Source organism: Girardinichthys multiradiatus, chromosome X (assembly GCF_021462225.1).
Source record: "Girardinichthys multiradiatus isolate DD_20200921_A chromosome X, DD_fGirMul_XY1, whole genome shotgun sequence".
NCBI classification, from domain to species: Eukaryota; Metazoa; Chordata; class Actinopteri; order Cyprinodontiformes; family Goodeidae; genus Girardinichthys; species Girardinichthys multiradiatus.
The window spans coordinates 38,736,006-38,751,583 of NC_061817.1; the positions used below are offsets into that span (position 1 = coordinate 38,736,006).

The 15,578-nt window shown below is 40.8% G+C and overlaps 2 protein-coding genes across 9 annotated transcripts; one reads left to right on the forward strand and one right to left on the reverse strand.

Moving 5' to 3' along the window:
- Positions 1-152: 152 nt before the first annotated feature.
- Positions 153-9,608, reverse strand: LOC124862387. 2 transcript variants are annotated; one of them, XM_047356266.1, is made up of 4 exons: positions 9,161-9,608; positions 6,706-7,423; positions 3,648-3,811; positions 153-1,483 (listed from the first exon to the last, which is right to left on the reverse strand). In XM_047356266.1, exons 2-4 carry the CDS (start codon positions 7,399-7,401, stop codon positions 559-561), a joined length of 1,785 nt encoding a protein of 594 aa, XP_047212222.1. In that variant the 5' UTR covers positions 7,402-7,423; positions 9,161-9,608; the 3' UTR covers positions 153-558. The 2 variants fall into 2 exon arrangements, with proteins under 2 accessions (XP_047212222.1, XP_047212221.1); XM_047356265.1 differs by lacking the exon at positions 9,161-9,608 and adding an exon at positions 8,512-9,037.
- Positions 7,430-14,237, forward strand: LOC124862389. 7 transcript variants are annotated; one of them, XR_007036916.1, is made up of 8 exons: positions 11,621-12,196; positions 12,293-12,343; positions 12,544-12,605; positions 12,833-12,900; positions 13,000-13,019; positions 13,111-13,261; positions 13,856-14,025; positions 14,112-14,237. XR_007036916.1 is itself a non-coding variant. In XM_047356272.1 (7 exons), exons 3-7 carry the CDS (start codon positions 12,341-12,343, stop codon positions 14,066-14,068), a joined length of 654 nt encoding a protein of 217 aa, XP_047212228.1. In that variant the 5' UTR covers positions 7,430-7,858; positions 12,152-12,196; positions 12,293-12,340; the 3' UTR covers positions 14,069-14,237. The 7 variants fall into 7 exon arrangements, 5 of the variants coding, with proteins under 5 accessions (XP_047212228.1, XP_047212227.1, XP_047212224.1 ...); XM_047356272.1 differs by adding an exon at positions 7,430-7,858 and having other exon boundaries at positions 12,152-12,196; positions 12,833-13,019; positions 13,818-14,237; XR_007036915.1 differs by having other exon boundaries at positions 13,111-14,025.
- The last annotated feature ends 1,341 nt before the right edge of the window (positions 14,238-15,578 follow it).

A 15,578-nucleotide genomic window follows, 5' to 3' on the forward strand; every position in this document is an offset into this window, starting at 1 on the left:
CAGACTTCTCCTTACTCCCCTTCCTCTTTAAAAAGAACTCTTTACAGTCTGGATTTATGCAATTTCCTTGCCATGTTTATCCGTCACCCGCAGCACAGCTGGTACCACCTTCAACTTGAGACTAAATTAGTAAATCAAAACAGAAACATGAATTTAATGTCTCCACAGTTTTATTGATGGATACATCGCTGCTGAAGGACAGTTTCAGAACATCGGTGCAAAGCAAACGGCTGTAACTCAGTGGTCGCGATCCAGAGGCCAGCAGATGCTGCAGAGTTCTGTGGGTCGTGTTTAGGAGAACATGATCATCCTGATCAATGAGACCAACATCACTCTGCAGTTTGAGCCGAACAGCTCACCTTTGACCCCTGGTACAGAGACGGCTTCAAGCCACTGAAGTCAGGAGAGAAGCTCACTGCTGGAAGCTAACTTTGTGTTCAACAGTTAAAGAAACGAGCAGAGCACTTAACCCTATAAACTGAACAAAGAGTATTTAAAGCAATCACTTCCTATAACCTGTCTGAACTGATCTATACCAGGATGTTGTCCTCTTCTGGATCAGCCGTTAAAAGACGGAAACACGTCACCAAAAACAGCCTTGAACATCTTAAACAATGGAGAGTGTGTGGAGCGGATTGTTTCTGGTAGAACGGTCATGCCTGTGTTGTCCACGGTGTAGGCGTACTGCCACTTCAGATAATTCTCCTCCATCCTGGTTCCACTGGGTGATTTTCCCAGGCAAGCAGCCAGGTGGACGGTGGCTTCATACCCTGAGATAAAGAGCACCAGAGACGAGGCCAAGGTGACCACAAAGAAGGGCACTCTGCCAAACCCTGGGGCAAGGTATGGGATGAGATACCGGTTGGCTGCTGGTGCACCAAAATTATTTTCTAGAGCAATGAAATATTCAAAGGCCTTATCATTTGACGTTCCTACAGGACTCACCATGATTTTAGGGATAAGTCCAGTGTTTCTCATGGAGTTCCAGTAGTTTGGCAGATTGAATGTCGTATGAGCTTCAGGAGAAAATGGGCATTCTAGCTGTTTGGCGCACCCAAACAGCCTGTGGTGAGGCTGGATGGCTCCTGTAGCGATGCTATAGGCTGCTTCAGGAAACAGGAGGCAGTTCCAGGGAGAATACAGCAGGACGTCTGTGATGGACGTCAGAGGCAGCAGACATAAGGCAGGTATCATGAAGTTCTCAATCTCTCCATGAGCTAAGAAGACCAGCTCAATCTTCTTCTTCTTCCGATCTTTCTCCTTCTTCTTCTCCCCCTCCTCATTCAGCCTTTGTTGGATAGAGTAGAAAAGATCTACCAGATTGAAGAAGTCCACGGACTCTGCGTTGTGGATCAGCCACTCTTTAACTACCTGATCAGTAGCGTGTTTAATTGCATACTCAATTAACTCTTTCTTCTCATTTTGGCTCCTGTCCTTCTTCTGGATGATAAATTTAATTCTGGCCAACTTCTGAAGAGCTTCTCTGCAAAAAGATTTAAAGAAACCGTAAATCTCTGTACATTTTTGACAGATTCCTATTTAAATTCACATTTTTACATTTTATATTCTTGCACCCTCTGGTGGTAAAAAATAGAACTCATTTTAATTCAGCATGCATTAATATTTTCAGGGTTTATCAAGGTAATCAGTTCAAAACCTTCCAGTTTGCACAAAGCTACCACACATTCAACCATTTCAGGATTTAACCCTTATATTCCCACTTTAATATTTAAATTATTAAGCACAAATAATGAAGTTATGGCATAAAATGGATCTGCAGGAGGATGCAGCTTCACAGTCCCGAAAAGCTGAAAGATCAGCGATAACATCGATGTGATTGCATCTGTATTACTCATGTAGAACCAGATGCTCCCTCATATCTTGGTTGTCGAGACTTCCTCACTGACTTCCATCAAACCTGATTATTTATCTCACTGTCACCAGTGTATGCATTCTGTGGTGTTTTACTTGGAAGAGAAGCGATGTCTGATGATTTTATTGTGTTCAAACAGCTTCAATCATTTTCCCATCAAAGACCGTTCCATAAATTCTTGTATATCTTGGAGCCATAGGGCTATGGAGGGCACCCCAAGCGGTTTTAGTGTAGTTGTTTTCCAGCAGCAGATCAGCAGGTCTTGCAGCGATGGACTTGGTGCTCTCGCTCCACTTGGTGCATCTGGAAGAAGACCTCTTTTGTTAGCCCTGTGCACAACCAGCACGCAGTTTGTTTTTTAGTCAAGCTGTTGGTAGTTTCTGCGAGGGCGGAGCAACCGTGGTCTGCAAAAGAAAAATTAGCACTGGTGCCCCCCAGGGATGTGTTCTCTCCCCACTCCTCTTCTCCCTCTATACAAATGACTGGACCTGAGTGGACCCATCTGTGAAACTCCTGAAGTGTGCAGATGACACCACTGTTATTGGACTAATCCATGGCAATGATGAGTCTGCATACAGACAGGAGGTAGACCGGCTGGTACCCTAGAACCACCTGGAACTTAACCCATTCAAGACTGTGGAGATGATGGTGGACTTCCAGAGAACACCACCCCCACTGCCTCTCCTCATCATCCTCAACAACACTGTGCCTACCGTGGATCACTTCTGGTTCCTAGGAACCACCCTTTCTTAGGACCTGAGATGGTCCTCACACATAGACACTATTTAGAAGAAGGCTCAGCAGAGACTGTACTTCCTACAGCAACTCAAAAAGTCCAACCTTCCCCAGGAGCTGCTGGTCATCTTCTCCACTGCCATCGTTCAGTCTGTCCTGTCTTCATCCATCTCAGTGTGGTTTGGTTCATCCACAAAACAGGACAGGTCCAGACTGCAACGACCAATCAGGTCTGCAGAGAGGATCATCAAAGCTCATCATCACTCTGTCTAGGACTTGTACAGGTCCAGGGTCAGGATAAGGGCAGCTAACATCTCTGCAGACCCCACACACCCTGGACCCAAATTCTTTAGACGTTTACCTTCAGGGTAGAGCTACAGATAAAGTTTCTTCCCCCAAGATGTCTCTCTGATGAACAGTCAGAGAACCCAGATCCATACCAGACAGAATAGCATTAATTCAATTGTCTTTCACATTTGTAAAAACCCTGTAAACATATTTACAAAAATGTTTTTCGATTTTTACCAGGTTTGTGTCACAAACTTGGTGAATAAAGCAGACTCTGAAGTAGTCACATGGCTCCAATAAAGGTCGTAAAAATGCAGGAATTTCCTGCATCAGCCTAAAACGAAGATGGTTAAACCAGCTGGAGAACAGATCAAATTACTACTGATTACAAATGAAATTGCCTTCATAACAGAATGCTTGGTTTAATACTGATATGACCGTAAGGTAAATAAATGTGGTGTAGATGGAAGTCGATGGGGCATTTCTGGCTACTAAGATGATAATAGTGAATTTCTGGTTTAAGATAAAAAATACTAATGTAATTAAATACATTTTCTTCATAAACTTTGATTATGATCCATTCTTTGGGGTTAATATCCCTAATGATGGGATTTCACAGTAATTTAAAGAGTCCACAACGGCTCAAACAAGCCGTTCCAGTTTTATTACAGCTACCTAATCTCAGATTGAACATTTAAAACATATTTTGCTTTATTTCAACGTTTCGCAGCACATTGTGTTCTTTTCATACCTTATTTTCTGCAGCTCTTCCTCCATCTCCTCAGCGGATCTCCGTATGGCCTTGGCATTTTCCCTCAGGGTCTTACTGGCTTCGGTCTCAATGTTGTCAAGGTTCTGGCAGTCACTGACCAGCTCAGGAACAGAGAACAAGAGTCCAACTGCTCCACCTGCAGCCTGAACACAACACAACCTCCAAGTTTATCTCTGGAAAAGAAATTTAATTACAGATAAACACCAATAACTTTGTTTCACTCATTAAGCAAAATTTCAACAAAAACGTGTTTTCTAGCTGAGGAAGAAGTTAGGACACCCTGCCCCCTAACATCTAGTCTTACCACCTTCAGTGAGAAGCTTCCTGTCTCCATCCACCATCTCTCACATCAGTCTGAGGGAGCTTTGTTCCACTCCTGAGTTTTAACTGGGAGATGTTTTAGGGGTTTGTTGCAGCCCCCTTAAGGTCACCCCAACATCTCAATAAAATTAAGATCGGAGCTTTGACTAGGCCCAGAACTTTCCAGTTCCACTTCTCAGCCAGTCCTTGGTGGATTCACTGGGGTGTTTGGGGTCATTGTTGTGTTCCAGGGTCCAGTTCTGCTTCAGCTTTAATGTTTTTACAGATGGTCTCACCTTTTCTTTTTACACCTTTGGTCCGCGGAGTTCATGGAGGATACGATGATGGTGAGCTGGACAGGTCCTGCTGCAGCAAAGCATCCTCAAACCATGACACTTCCACCTCCAAGCTTCACAGCTGGTATGAGGTTATTTTACTAGAACGTTGTTTTAGCTTGTTCAAAGAACATTGTTCCAGAAGACCTGGTTTTTGTCCAAGTTCTTTCTGGCAAACCTTAGTCTGGCCTTAAATGTTTCTTGTTAAGGAAAGGTTTCCTCCTTGCACACCTCCCATGGAATAAAAACCAGTACCATCTCTCTTTCTGCTTGGACAGACGTGCACTTTCACATCAACAACAGCAGGACCCAGCTATAGGTCTGTGACATTTAAGGGTTTCTGGGGACTTCCTCTTCATCTTGATGTCTGCTTTTAAGGTAAGCATACATGGACAACCAGACCAGAGGCTTCAAGTATAAAAGAGTTTACACTAAAAGTTGGCATAGCGACAAATTTTGAAAAGTGTGACAAAAAAATGAGATGTCTAAAATCGTGCGTATGCATGTTTTTGACCACTTTTGCTTCATACATCTTAATTTGAGTAAAATGGAGCAGCAGCCGGTGCCACCTGGACCAACCTCTCCCCGGCCATAAAAACATATGCAACTTGGTTCAATACATGAAAGGCTTTCGCCTTGTGTCCAAATAACTATGGCAAATGTGGTCAGTAAAGCAACAAAGTGTCATAATCCACCTGTGTCAGGTTTTTAAGTTTGTTTCTTTCTCTGCACAGCCTGGTTCTTCTCGGTTCACTCAGGTTATTAGATTATTTCTGTTTAGTTTTTGTTGCTTCCTGTGTTAGATGTGTTCAGTTTATATTTCCTTATAGATCTGGTTTCCCCTTGTTTATGTCCTTTAGTTTAGTCTCATATTTTTCTGTTCAGTTAGAGATATCCTGTTACCTCCCTGCTCTCCTGCTCATATGTTTTAATTAGTCATTCTCTCGCTGTATTGTTTAGCCTCCCCTGTTCCCAGCTGTCTCACAATCTCCAGATCAGCTCCCCTCCTTGTTCATTGGTCCACACTTCACTTCCCTCAGTATTTAAGTTCCCTTGTTTTCACTGTTCACCTCCGGTTCCTCTTGATATCATCTTTGCTGTTTCCTGAGACCTACCCTGTGTGTGCTACCCTGTTGCTGCCCTGCCATGTCCAGCCTGTCTGTAAGTCTGCCGTTTATCTATATTAAGATTAAAGCTGAAAGAAATTTAAACTTCACAGTGGTCTACGTTGTTCTCATATTAACAGAATCATATAGTGAGCTAGAATTAATAAAATGTTCATTAAAAATACAAAAAAACCTGTTGTTAAGCTGCTTATTATCTTTGGTAATGTATGTCGGAGGCTTGAAATCAGTCTTAACAGTTTTCCATAATTTTAAATGAGTTTAAAGGAGGTTCTGAAAGAAAATATGCAGACTTTGCATTTCTTTTAGCCCCAGTGCATTTATTGTGGAGCTTCCTAAAACATTCCAGTCTGAGCTGGCAGCTTCTTTTCTGGCTTGGGTCCACACCACCTGACGCTCAGGGAATACATATCAGGGTGAACCAAGGATCTTCATGACCTTTAACTCTATATTTTATGAATGGAGCATATTTATCAATGATTTTACCAAAAACACTGATGAATAATTCTCTTGCGTTTTTTTTTTAACATCTGGAATAAGACAAAGGCTATCCCAAAATATGTACAGATCTTAAAGATCTTACAGATCCTATAGATGGACAGAAAAATGTCTCCTTTTGGTTTTGGGAGTTTTTATGCTTTTACTGTAGATGCACAGTGATTGCTGAAGTCATTAGGAAATATGGAAACATGTATATTTATGAGGATGGTTTGTCAGAATAAAATGAAGTAAAGTTGAGTTACCTTCAGATTTGGCCCCGTAGGACAGTCAACTATTTGAAAAAAGGTAAATGTGTTTAAAGTCATTGGACACTAACCAGTTCAGGTTTAAGTCTCCAATTACTAAGACTTTATTCAAGTTTAGCTACAAGTCATCTGCAATGTTTTGAAGATCTCAAGATTAGGAGCTAAGAGTTCTGCTTTCTTACTAAAGTTGACAGAAACATTTAAATGAAACACATCTGTTTTTTTTATTCCCTGCTGGGAATTACAAAAAATAGCAGAACCAGCACCAGCTGGGGGGAGTGGTGCCCTAGTGGTTAGAGAGCAGGACGTTTGCATCCCAGAGAGGCCGCAAGCTCCCCGGTTCGAAACTCAGCTACACTGCCGCTCTGGGTCCCTGAACAAGATCCTTAGCCCCTGAATGCTCCCCAGGCGCTGCACAATGGCAGCCCACTGCTCCCTAAGGGATGGAGGCTCAAGTTAAATGTAGAGGACAATTTAGTTACAATTGCAATGACAAATAAAGATTATAACTAGTGTTGTAGGTCTTACTCACACATCCAACTGCTGCTGATGCTGCTTTTTTCCCCACAGAAGAAGCCACTTTCTTGCCTCCCTGTCGAGCCGCCAGGAGCAGAGCTTGTACAATGATGGTGGCACTTGCTGCCAGCAGAACTTCATTGGCCATAATCCTCCTGGAGATGTTGAATTGTGGAAGCCTGAAAACCTTTCCGATCCTGACACTGTGGGAGAGACTCAGTCCATGTCGTCTGGCCTCTGATCTCAGGAGTGCCTCCATAATGTTGGCATCATCATCGCCATCACAGGAACTGGAGGCTTGACCTTGCACTGACTTCAGAGGCTTCATGAGGTCTTTTATTTCTTGTTCCAGACTCTGTAGCTTGTCCAGTATCTGTTTGGCTTCGTTCATGATGTCTTTGGTCTTGCTGGCGCTGTAAGCCTCAGAACCGACGCTGGTCAGCAGACTGGTCCCTGAAGCCACAGCCCCAACTGCTCCCACTGTAGCCAGAACAGGCAGCGCTATTCCTCCGGTCAGAACCGTTAACACTCCTGCCGCAGTCATGGCAGCTGCTCCCCCTACCGACACTGAGCTGCCAACAACTTTGGTCACATTGGCAGCCTTCACAGCTTCTTCCAGCTCATCCGACAGTCTGCTCAACTTCTTTGCACAACTTTTCTGTAGATCGACCCACTCATTGATTTTGGTAACAAGAACATCTGAATCATCCATGACTGTTGAGAGGACAGAAGATCTGCAACAAGAACAGGAAACTGTTACAGAGCAAGTTGGAGGAAAGGAAACATCTGAAGAAGGAGCTAAGATCAAGCTTTACATTTAACTTCCTGTGATCTGAGGCCATCAGACAGTAACTCAATGACCAACTCAATGTTCATGGCAAGTCTCTGAATGCTGAAGCATTTTCTGAGCTGAGTCAGGACCTGCATGGTGCAGCTAATAGGAGATATATCTGTATTTATTAAGATTCCAGCAAGTTTGCTGTTCTGGAGCTTCCATGTGTGGTGGAAACATTTCTGAAAACTATTTGAAGTCCCTCATTCTGCAGAGAGAAAGATTATCCCCAAGTGGAAAACATATCAGACAGCTGCCAATCTTCCCTGGAGATTCCCAGGGCGTGAAACTCAGAGAAATGACCAAACTCCTAGGAGCTCCACCTTAGACTCAACAGGTACAGTTGGCAGGTTAAAGGTTGAAGTTCACCCCGAGGTCAGGCTGGTTTATTTTAATCAGTCATAATGAAATATTCCAGAACCATTATGGCACAGGAGCTGAGCCATGTGATGCCTGCTGCTTATCAGAACCAAACAGTACTAAAAACAGCTCCCAGTGAGCTCAGCTTCTCCTCATCTCTCTCTGGAAGAATGCAGAACTGAGCCAAAGAGTCCGGTCATAGCTGGGTCAACATGAAAAATGTCCCCCTGACCTCCAACCTGCTTTATCATAGATTATTTTAACAATGAGACGAAGCTGAAGATTTTTCCTCTTTAACTTAGTGTTTGAAAAGTAAACCGGAAATAAAAGTTTCTGATTGGTCAGTAGTGTAAAACAAAATATATAATTTCTCATTTTCTTTATCCACCACTAGAGGCGCTGCACCTACTTCTATGTAGCAATCAGAACCAAAAACACACGGAGAGCTTCGATGGGTGCAGTAGAGTCACATTTACTTCATCCGAAACCAAGTTGGAATGCACCACAATACACCGTGAAAAGTAAAAATAAAAATAAAATACATCTGCTTAGGTGCTTTTGTTTGACACAAAACATAGATACATTACATAAATGCAGACTTCACAAAGTAATACATCTCTAAACATGTACCTCGCTCCGCTGTCCAAGGGATGCAAAGTGTTTATGCTGGTAAAGTTGTGCCGCTAGGAAGCCTTGAGCTGTTTTCTGACAAACGTGCCCTACTAGTTCAGAGTCACAAAGATGAAGCACATCCTCCTCTTCTTCTAGTCTGCAAGATAATTCAGCCTCAAGTACTGACTGACAGGAGGAGACCGGGGTCTCTAAAGACTAAAAGTGGGCGTTTCTCAACCTGTAGACGTTCCGTGATTGGTTGGCTTTATGTCCTCTGTTTTTCACAGAGGTGTAAATACAGAGCTAACCTGCATGAAGTTGTATGGAGAAGCGCAGAATGAACGTAACGCAATTATCAGTCATTAAGTTAATTTTCGAAATTATATTTTTAATGTTGTCAGTGTGTATTATGAAGCCTACATGTACAAATGTGTATGTAAGGAAAGTACAGGTCAAAAGTACAGGTTTAAAATGTAAGTGAAGAAAGGTAATCTATTGTTCTTATGTTTCAAACGTGATAATGTCACGATGCAGTTTTGGTGTGGACCAAAGTGCTAACAAGGGCTTGGATGCAGCAATTCAAAACAGTCTTCAGCTTTATTCAAAGGATTCCAAAAAACATAATGAAAACACTGCAGGTACAAACATGAGTGAATTCAAAACTTACATGTGTACTCCTTGCAGGAACGAAGCAAACACAGAACTAAGTCCTGGTGTAGCGAGCGGGCAGAACAGAGAGTGAATGAACAGAGGAACCAGCAGGGAACAAAGAGCACAGACCAATTCATATACAGCAGGATGTGAGAGGAGAACTAAGGACAGATAATCCAAAAAAACACAGAACAGGAGACAGGGAGGCCGAAGGGACAAATGGAACAGATTAACCACTAAGGAGAAACACAGACCCAAGCAGAACAGGAGACTACAGTAAAATAACCAAAACAAAAGAAATCTAAAATAACCAGAAGATAGAAGAAACAGAGGAATCTGGAAGGAACAGGAAAAACAACAGAAACCTAAGGCCTAAGAAAAAAGGGACCATAAAGAAACCCTGACTACAAAAGCAAACACTGAAAGAATAAACTGAGAATGAAGCAGGAGAAATGATGATTAGAATAAAAATAAACGGTAACTAAAGCTAACCTGTTAAAGGAGGAACTGGAGAATAAAGATAAACAGAAGAAACGGAGCTAAGAGGAACCATGAATGTAAAGGGAACAGAAACTGAGTAATTAACAACTAAAAGAAGAAAACTAATGATGAGAGGAGAACAGACAGGGAGGCAAAAGGAAACCAGAATTGTCAGAACACAAAGTGATGAACAAGAATACAAAACTTCAAACAAGAAACATCTAGTAAAACAAAAACACCAAACCACAAAGTCCAAAATCTCACATCCTGACAGATCGTAGCGACACCAATCAGTGAAGTCAACGAGTGAAAAATATAAAATAAAAAGACTAGTTATGCTACTTTCAAAGTTATTTATACTTAAAAAATTAACACATTGGAGAGACATGGACCATAAACGTCTTAATGTATTGTGTTGAGGTATATTACTAGAATGTCACCATAGCAAAAATACACCTACAGGTCCTTCTCAAAATATTAGCATATTGTGATAAAGTTCATTATTTTCCATAATGTCATGATGAAAATTTAACATTCATATATTTTAGATTCATTGCACACTAACTGAAATATTTCAGGTCTTTTATTGTCTTAATACGGATGATTTTGGCATACAGCTCATGAAAACCCAAAATTCCTATCTCACAAAATTAGCATATCATTAAAAGGGTCTCTAAACGAGCTATGAACCTAATCATCTGAATCAACGAGTTAACTCTAAACACCTGCAAAAGATTCCTGAGGCCTTTAAAACTCCCAGCCTGGTTCATCACTCAAAACCCCAATCATGGGTAAGACTGCCGACCTGACTGCTGTCCAGAAGGCCACTATTGACACCCTCAAGCAAGAGGGTAAGACACAGAAAGACATTTCTGAACGAATAGGCTGTTCCCAGAGTGCTGTATCAAGGCACCTCAGTGGGAAGTCTGTGGGAAGGAAAAAGTGTGGCAGAAAACGCTGCACAACGAGAAGAGGTGATCGGACCCTGAGGAAGATTGTGGAGAAGGGCCGATTCCAGACCTTGGGGGACCTACGGAAGCAGTGGACTGAGTCTGGAGTAGAAACATCCAGAGCCACCGTGCACAGGCGTGTGCAGGAAATGGGCTACAGGTGCCGCATTCCCCAGACCTGGGCTACAGAGAAGCAGCACTGGACTGTTGCTCAGTGGTCCAAAGTACTTTTTTCGGATGAAAGCAAATTCTGCATGTCATTCGGAAATCAAGGTGCCAGAGTCTGGAGGAAGACTGGGGAGAAGGAAATGCCAAAATGCCAGAAGTCCAGTGTCAAGTACCCACAGTCAGTGATGGTCTGGGGTGCCGTGTCAGCTGCTGGTGTTGGTCCACTGTGTTTTATCAAGGGCAGGGTCAATGCAGCTAGCTATCAGGAGATTTTGGAGCACTTCATGCTTCCATCTGCTGAAAAGCTTTATGGAGATGAAGATTTCATTTTTCAGCACAACCTGGCACCTGCTCACAGTGCCAAAACCACTGGTAAATGGTTTATTGACCATGGTATCACTGTGCTCAATTGGCCTGCCAACTCTCCTGACCTGAACCCCATAGAGAATCTGTGGGATATTGTGAAGAGAACGTTGAGAGACTCAAGACCCAACACTCTGGATGAGCTAAAGGCCGCTATCGAAGCATCCTGGGCCTCCATAAGACCTCAGCAGTGCCACAGGCTGATTGCATTCATGCCACGCCGCATTGAAGCAGTCATTTCTGCCAAAGGATTCCTGACCAAGTATTGAGTGCATAACTGTACATGATTATTTGAAGGTTGACGTTTTTTGTATTAAAAACACTTTTATTTTATTGGTTGGGTGAAATATGCTAATTTTGTGAGATAGGAATTTTGGGTTTTCATGAGCTGTATGCCAAAATCATCCGTATTAAGACAATAAAAGACCTGAAATATTTCCGTTAGTGTGCAATGAATCTAAAATATATGAATGTTAAATTTTCATCATTACATTATGGAAAATAATGAACTTCATCACAATATGCTAATTTTTTTAGAAGGACCTGTATGTGTAGAAAGTTTTGTATCATAACGTAGCTTAGCTACATGAATTTGGCTGGTATGTTGCATTTTGCGGATGAATTAATATTGAATATATATATTTCTTGTATTAACTAAACATAGTTTTGTAAATTTTGAGATGTGTGTAGTATTGATATCAAAATTGGGTTTTGTGGGGACTTGCAACTGGAAAGTCGCCATTTTGTAATCACAGTCTTTGACTATGGGACCACAAGAAAGAAGTGTTAGATGGCATTGGAGAACATTACAGAATTTCAACAGACTGTCACGTAAAGTTGATATTAAACTAAATATTTCAAAATAATTTTCTATAAAACCCCTTTCTTTTGTTGTTTTGTGTTGCTTGATCCGTTCCAAAAAAGTTACATGAAAAATGTTTGAGTTGGGCGTGTTCATAAGACCATTGCTTGACTTGTGTCAAACAATGTAAGAAGGTGTTAAATTTGTTTTCTCTTAACTTCTCTTTCGCAATATATGTCAAAAGCTGTGTCCTGGACTGTGGACACAGTTTACCACTGAGGACATTAAGGTATGTGTGCTGATTTGCCACAGTTTTTGTTTTTAATACTGAAATGTGGTTTGTATTGCTGTAAAATATACTACGTTTTTTTCAACTTAACTCTAGGATGTTCCCAGACAAGGACTGTCCCATAACTGTGGCATTTTCACATTGATGGTAAGTGCTGTTTCAAGCAATGCTTGTACATGACTATTTCAGTTTCATAATATGATAATAGTTTTGTTATTATTGCTCTCTCTAGTATGCTTTGTTACATCACTCTTGGTGGGCAGTTCGACTTCACAGAGATACGTAATTATATGTCATTTAAAACTTATTGGTTCGCAAGCTTATATTGTGTTTCTGTCCATAAACAGGCTGACATGCCAACCATTAGGCTATGGTGGTCTGTTCTCCTGCTTGAGAACTTTCCTGCAAGGTAAATGTACAGATCATATGTTGACATGAATGATTAAAAAAATGTCCAGACAATTTAGAAAATGTGTGTTATTGAAAGTCAGAATGTAATGGAAATTAAATCAAAATTACATTGCTGAACTTCAGTGAAAGGATGCAAACTCTGTTCATCAAATGTTTTTTTTTTTTCTTTAAAAATGTAGCTGTGATGGAGTTCAGATGGTTCTAAATTTATTTTGTCTGTTCAAGGTCCACGATTGAGAGACAGTGTTCCAAGAAAAGACTGAAGGCAGCTCATCACCAAAGCGGGCAGACAGGTAGTGTTATGTTTCCTTCTAAAGGATGGATTTTGTATTTCATGCAAATCAATAATTCTCCACCTATTCTTGAGCATTTATCATTTGTTTCCCTTGTAGAAAACAACAGGGAAGAAGAGGTTAGCATTTTGCAGGCACTTATCTACAACAGTCTAAGTGGTTCTTACACAAGAATAAAATTGGTTTTTAGAAAATGTCTTGTTATTTCAGCTACCAGTGGACATATTGTATGAAATACTTCTTGTTGTGCTGGAGAAAGGAGACGCAGCGATGGGAAAATTATCACTGAAATGCAAGCGGTTTCTGGACGTTGTGTCTCAGACATCATTCTACAACAAGGCACATTTCCTGTGGTTGGACAGTACGTAATCGGAAGGTTTAGCATTATTTTTCACATGTTGCTCCTGCACTAACAACATGTAATGTATGGATTATAGCATGTCTGTGTTATTCTGGCATCACACAGTAGTTTGAACTAACATTAAAGACACAGTGCTTCTATGCAAATAGAAAAGATAACCTTTTTTGGATTTGTTTCCATATTAGGACCCTAACAAATGTCATCTTCGTTGTCCTATAATGTTAGGTTTGTCTTCATCAAGACTTTTCATTGAATTTTAATAACTTCAGAGGTTTTGCAGACATAATAAAACAATAAATGAGTCATTGGCCTTAGCTGCACAACATTAAAAAGTGAAAATGTTTTATATGGATCCACAAATTACTTTATTTATAGTTACATTTTTAGTTACATAGTTACATTTTAATCATCAGGCGTTAATTGAAATCTTCTGTCACCAAGGACCTTTGCACTGCATGTTGAATACATTGAGAAAGGGAAAGGCCTTGTCCTTATGCAAGTGCTACTTTGTAAAATGTTGTTTGGTGATTTTAATCATTTCTTTTTACAATTGAAGGTGTCGTTTACGGGAAGAAATTCTCTAAATCATTTCAGGCTGAGTACCGGAAGCCGTACCTCATATCAACCTGTTTAAGTTGTGGAAGCACATTTAAAGATCGTGGTGCAGGTTACTGGGGCAATGGGAAACGAGGACAGCTGAGAGGCTTTTATTCTGAACCCAGTACTCCAGGATACTGCAGACATTTCTGCGCCTTGGATGCAGGGTTAGTTTCCCAGATTCCTCCTGTAATTCCCTCCATCACATGAAGTAACACCCTAATTATACTATGCTATTTGTTTTTATGAATAGATGCTATGAAGACTTTTAAGATATTTGCGACAGAATGTCTTCAAAAGATAAATACTTCAGAACTACACCACCACCAAGTGATGCCTAAACAGGTTTTATGTAAAATAAAGAACATCTTTATCCTCATGTTGTCTCTTATTGCTGCCTTTGTTGTGGGCTGTCAGTGAGTCGAAATGTGATGATTTCTAGACTTTGTGTATAATATAGTACAGTTTTTCAGTGTAGAGCAAATGGCTTTATCACTACGATTATTTTTGGCACAATAAGAGGTAGTTCTGCATGGTCATTATTACTGTTAGAAGATATATCTGAAAGAGAATTCAATTCAATTCAATTCAAAGATACTTTATTGATCCCCGAGGGGAAATTAGAAGTCCAGTACAACCCATCCAAACATACATCATGACACAAGACGAGGGGGGACGGGTCACCGAGGCTTTGCTGCCCACTCACAGGCGCTGCCCTTGTTAGATGAGAAAAGAGGCCACATTAGGTAAGTAGAGGAAAAAAAATCATATTTCACACTTTATCCTTAGCAGGATACAGTTTGAGATTGTAAAAAACCTCAGAACAAAGAAGCAACAAGTTGACAAAACAACATCATGCTGGGAACGGTGAAGGTGGTGTGAGGGGGGTGCATATGTTTATCTTGAGCATGTTAGTGTGTGTGCAAGTAAGTCCATGAAACACTGTCCCAGAGGCCATTGTCCTTGATGGTTCGTTGGAAATTTCATCAACAGGCCACAAAGTTCTGAGCAGGTCCACAGATGTCCTCAGAGAAGGGAGGGAGCAGAGCATCATGTTTACATAACTTCCAGGAGAAGTTGAAGATAACCAGCCATCAAGGCCGTGCAGAGGAGCCAGATTCAGAAAAACAATAATTATTTGGGTTAGGCTGACTTTTAATTTTCTGTCAGCCTTGAGAGTCTCAATCTGCCATAATCTGCCTTTAGCCAGACATAAAGCTAAATACATTATGAAGTGCATGTGTGTAAAAAACATTTATTAATGAACAAAACAGATTCACAATAGTTTATGCAGTTATCAAAATTTACAAGAGGTTCATAGGAATGCATTTTTCTGCAGTAAATAGTTTTATGTTAATGAAAGAAAAATAGGACAGACAGCAAAAAAACATTGTAAGCAACCAATAAAAACAAAACAGCATGATTTACAGCATTTAAAGAAAATGCAGATTGTTTATAAATATATATATTTATATTTGACAACTACCCACTAATCTAGACATGTAGACTGATTCACATCCTGTTTGCATTAGATCGTAGACTAATGTTAAAATCAGAGTTGTGTGTGTAGTTAGGTGGGGAGGCTTTTTCATTCATATTCATGCTGATGGTGCGGTTCCTGAGCTGAGACATCATCATATGGACAAATGAGACAACACTGGATCTTCTGGCAAGTTACACCAGCTCTTTGTTCAAATAAAGCTTTCCAAGAAAGAACTGA

Excerpts from the sequence above, each read along its gene's own strand:
- LOC124862387 (XM_047356266.1), bottom strand. The coding sequence starts at position 7,401 with ATGGATGATTCAGATGTTCTTGTTACCAAAATCAATGAGTGGGTCGAT. Across the intron at positions 3,812-6,705 it reads CATCAGCAGCAGTTGGATGT|GCTGCAGGTGGAGCAGTTGG; the intron begins GTGAGTAAGACC and ends TGTTGTGTTCAG. Across the intron at positions 1,484-3,647 it reads GAAGAGCTGCAGAAAATAAG|AGAAGCTCTTCAGAAGTTGG; the intron begins GTATGAAAAGAA and ends ATCTTTTTGCAG.
- LOC124862389 (XM_047356267.1), top strand. The coding sequence starts at position 12,430 with ATGCTTTGTTACATCACTCTTGGTGGGCAGTTCGACTTCACAGAGATA. Across the intron at positions 12,606-12,832 it reads CTTGAGAACTTTCCTGCAAG|GTCCACGATTGAGAGACAGT; the intron begins GTAAATGTACAG and ends TGTCTGTTCAAG. Across the intron at positions 13,262-13,817 it reads ACATTTCCTGTGGTTGGACA|GTGTCGTTTACGGGAAGAAA; the intron begins GTACGTAATCGG and ends TTACAATTGAAG.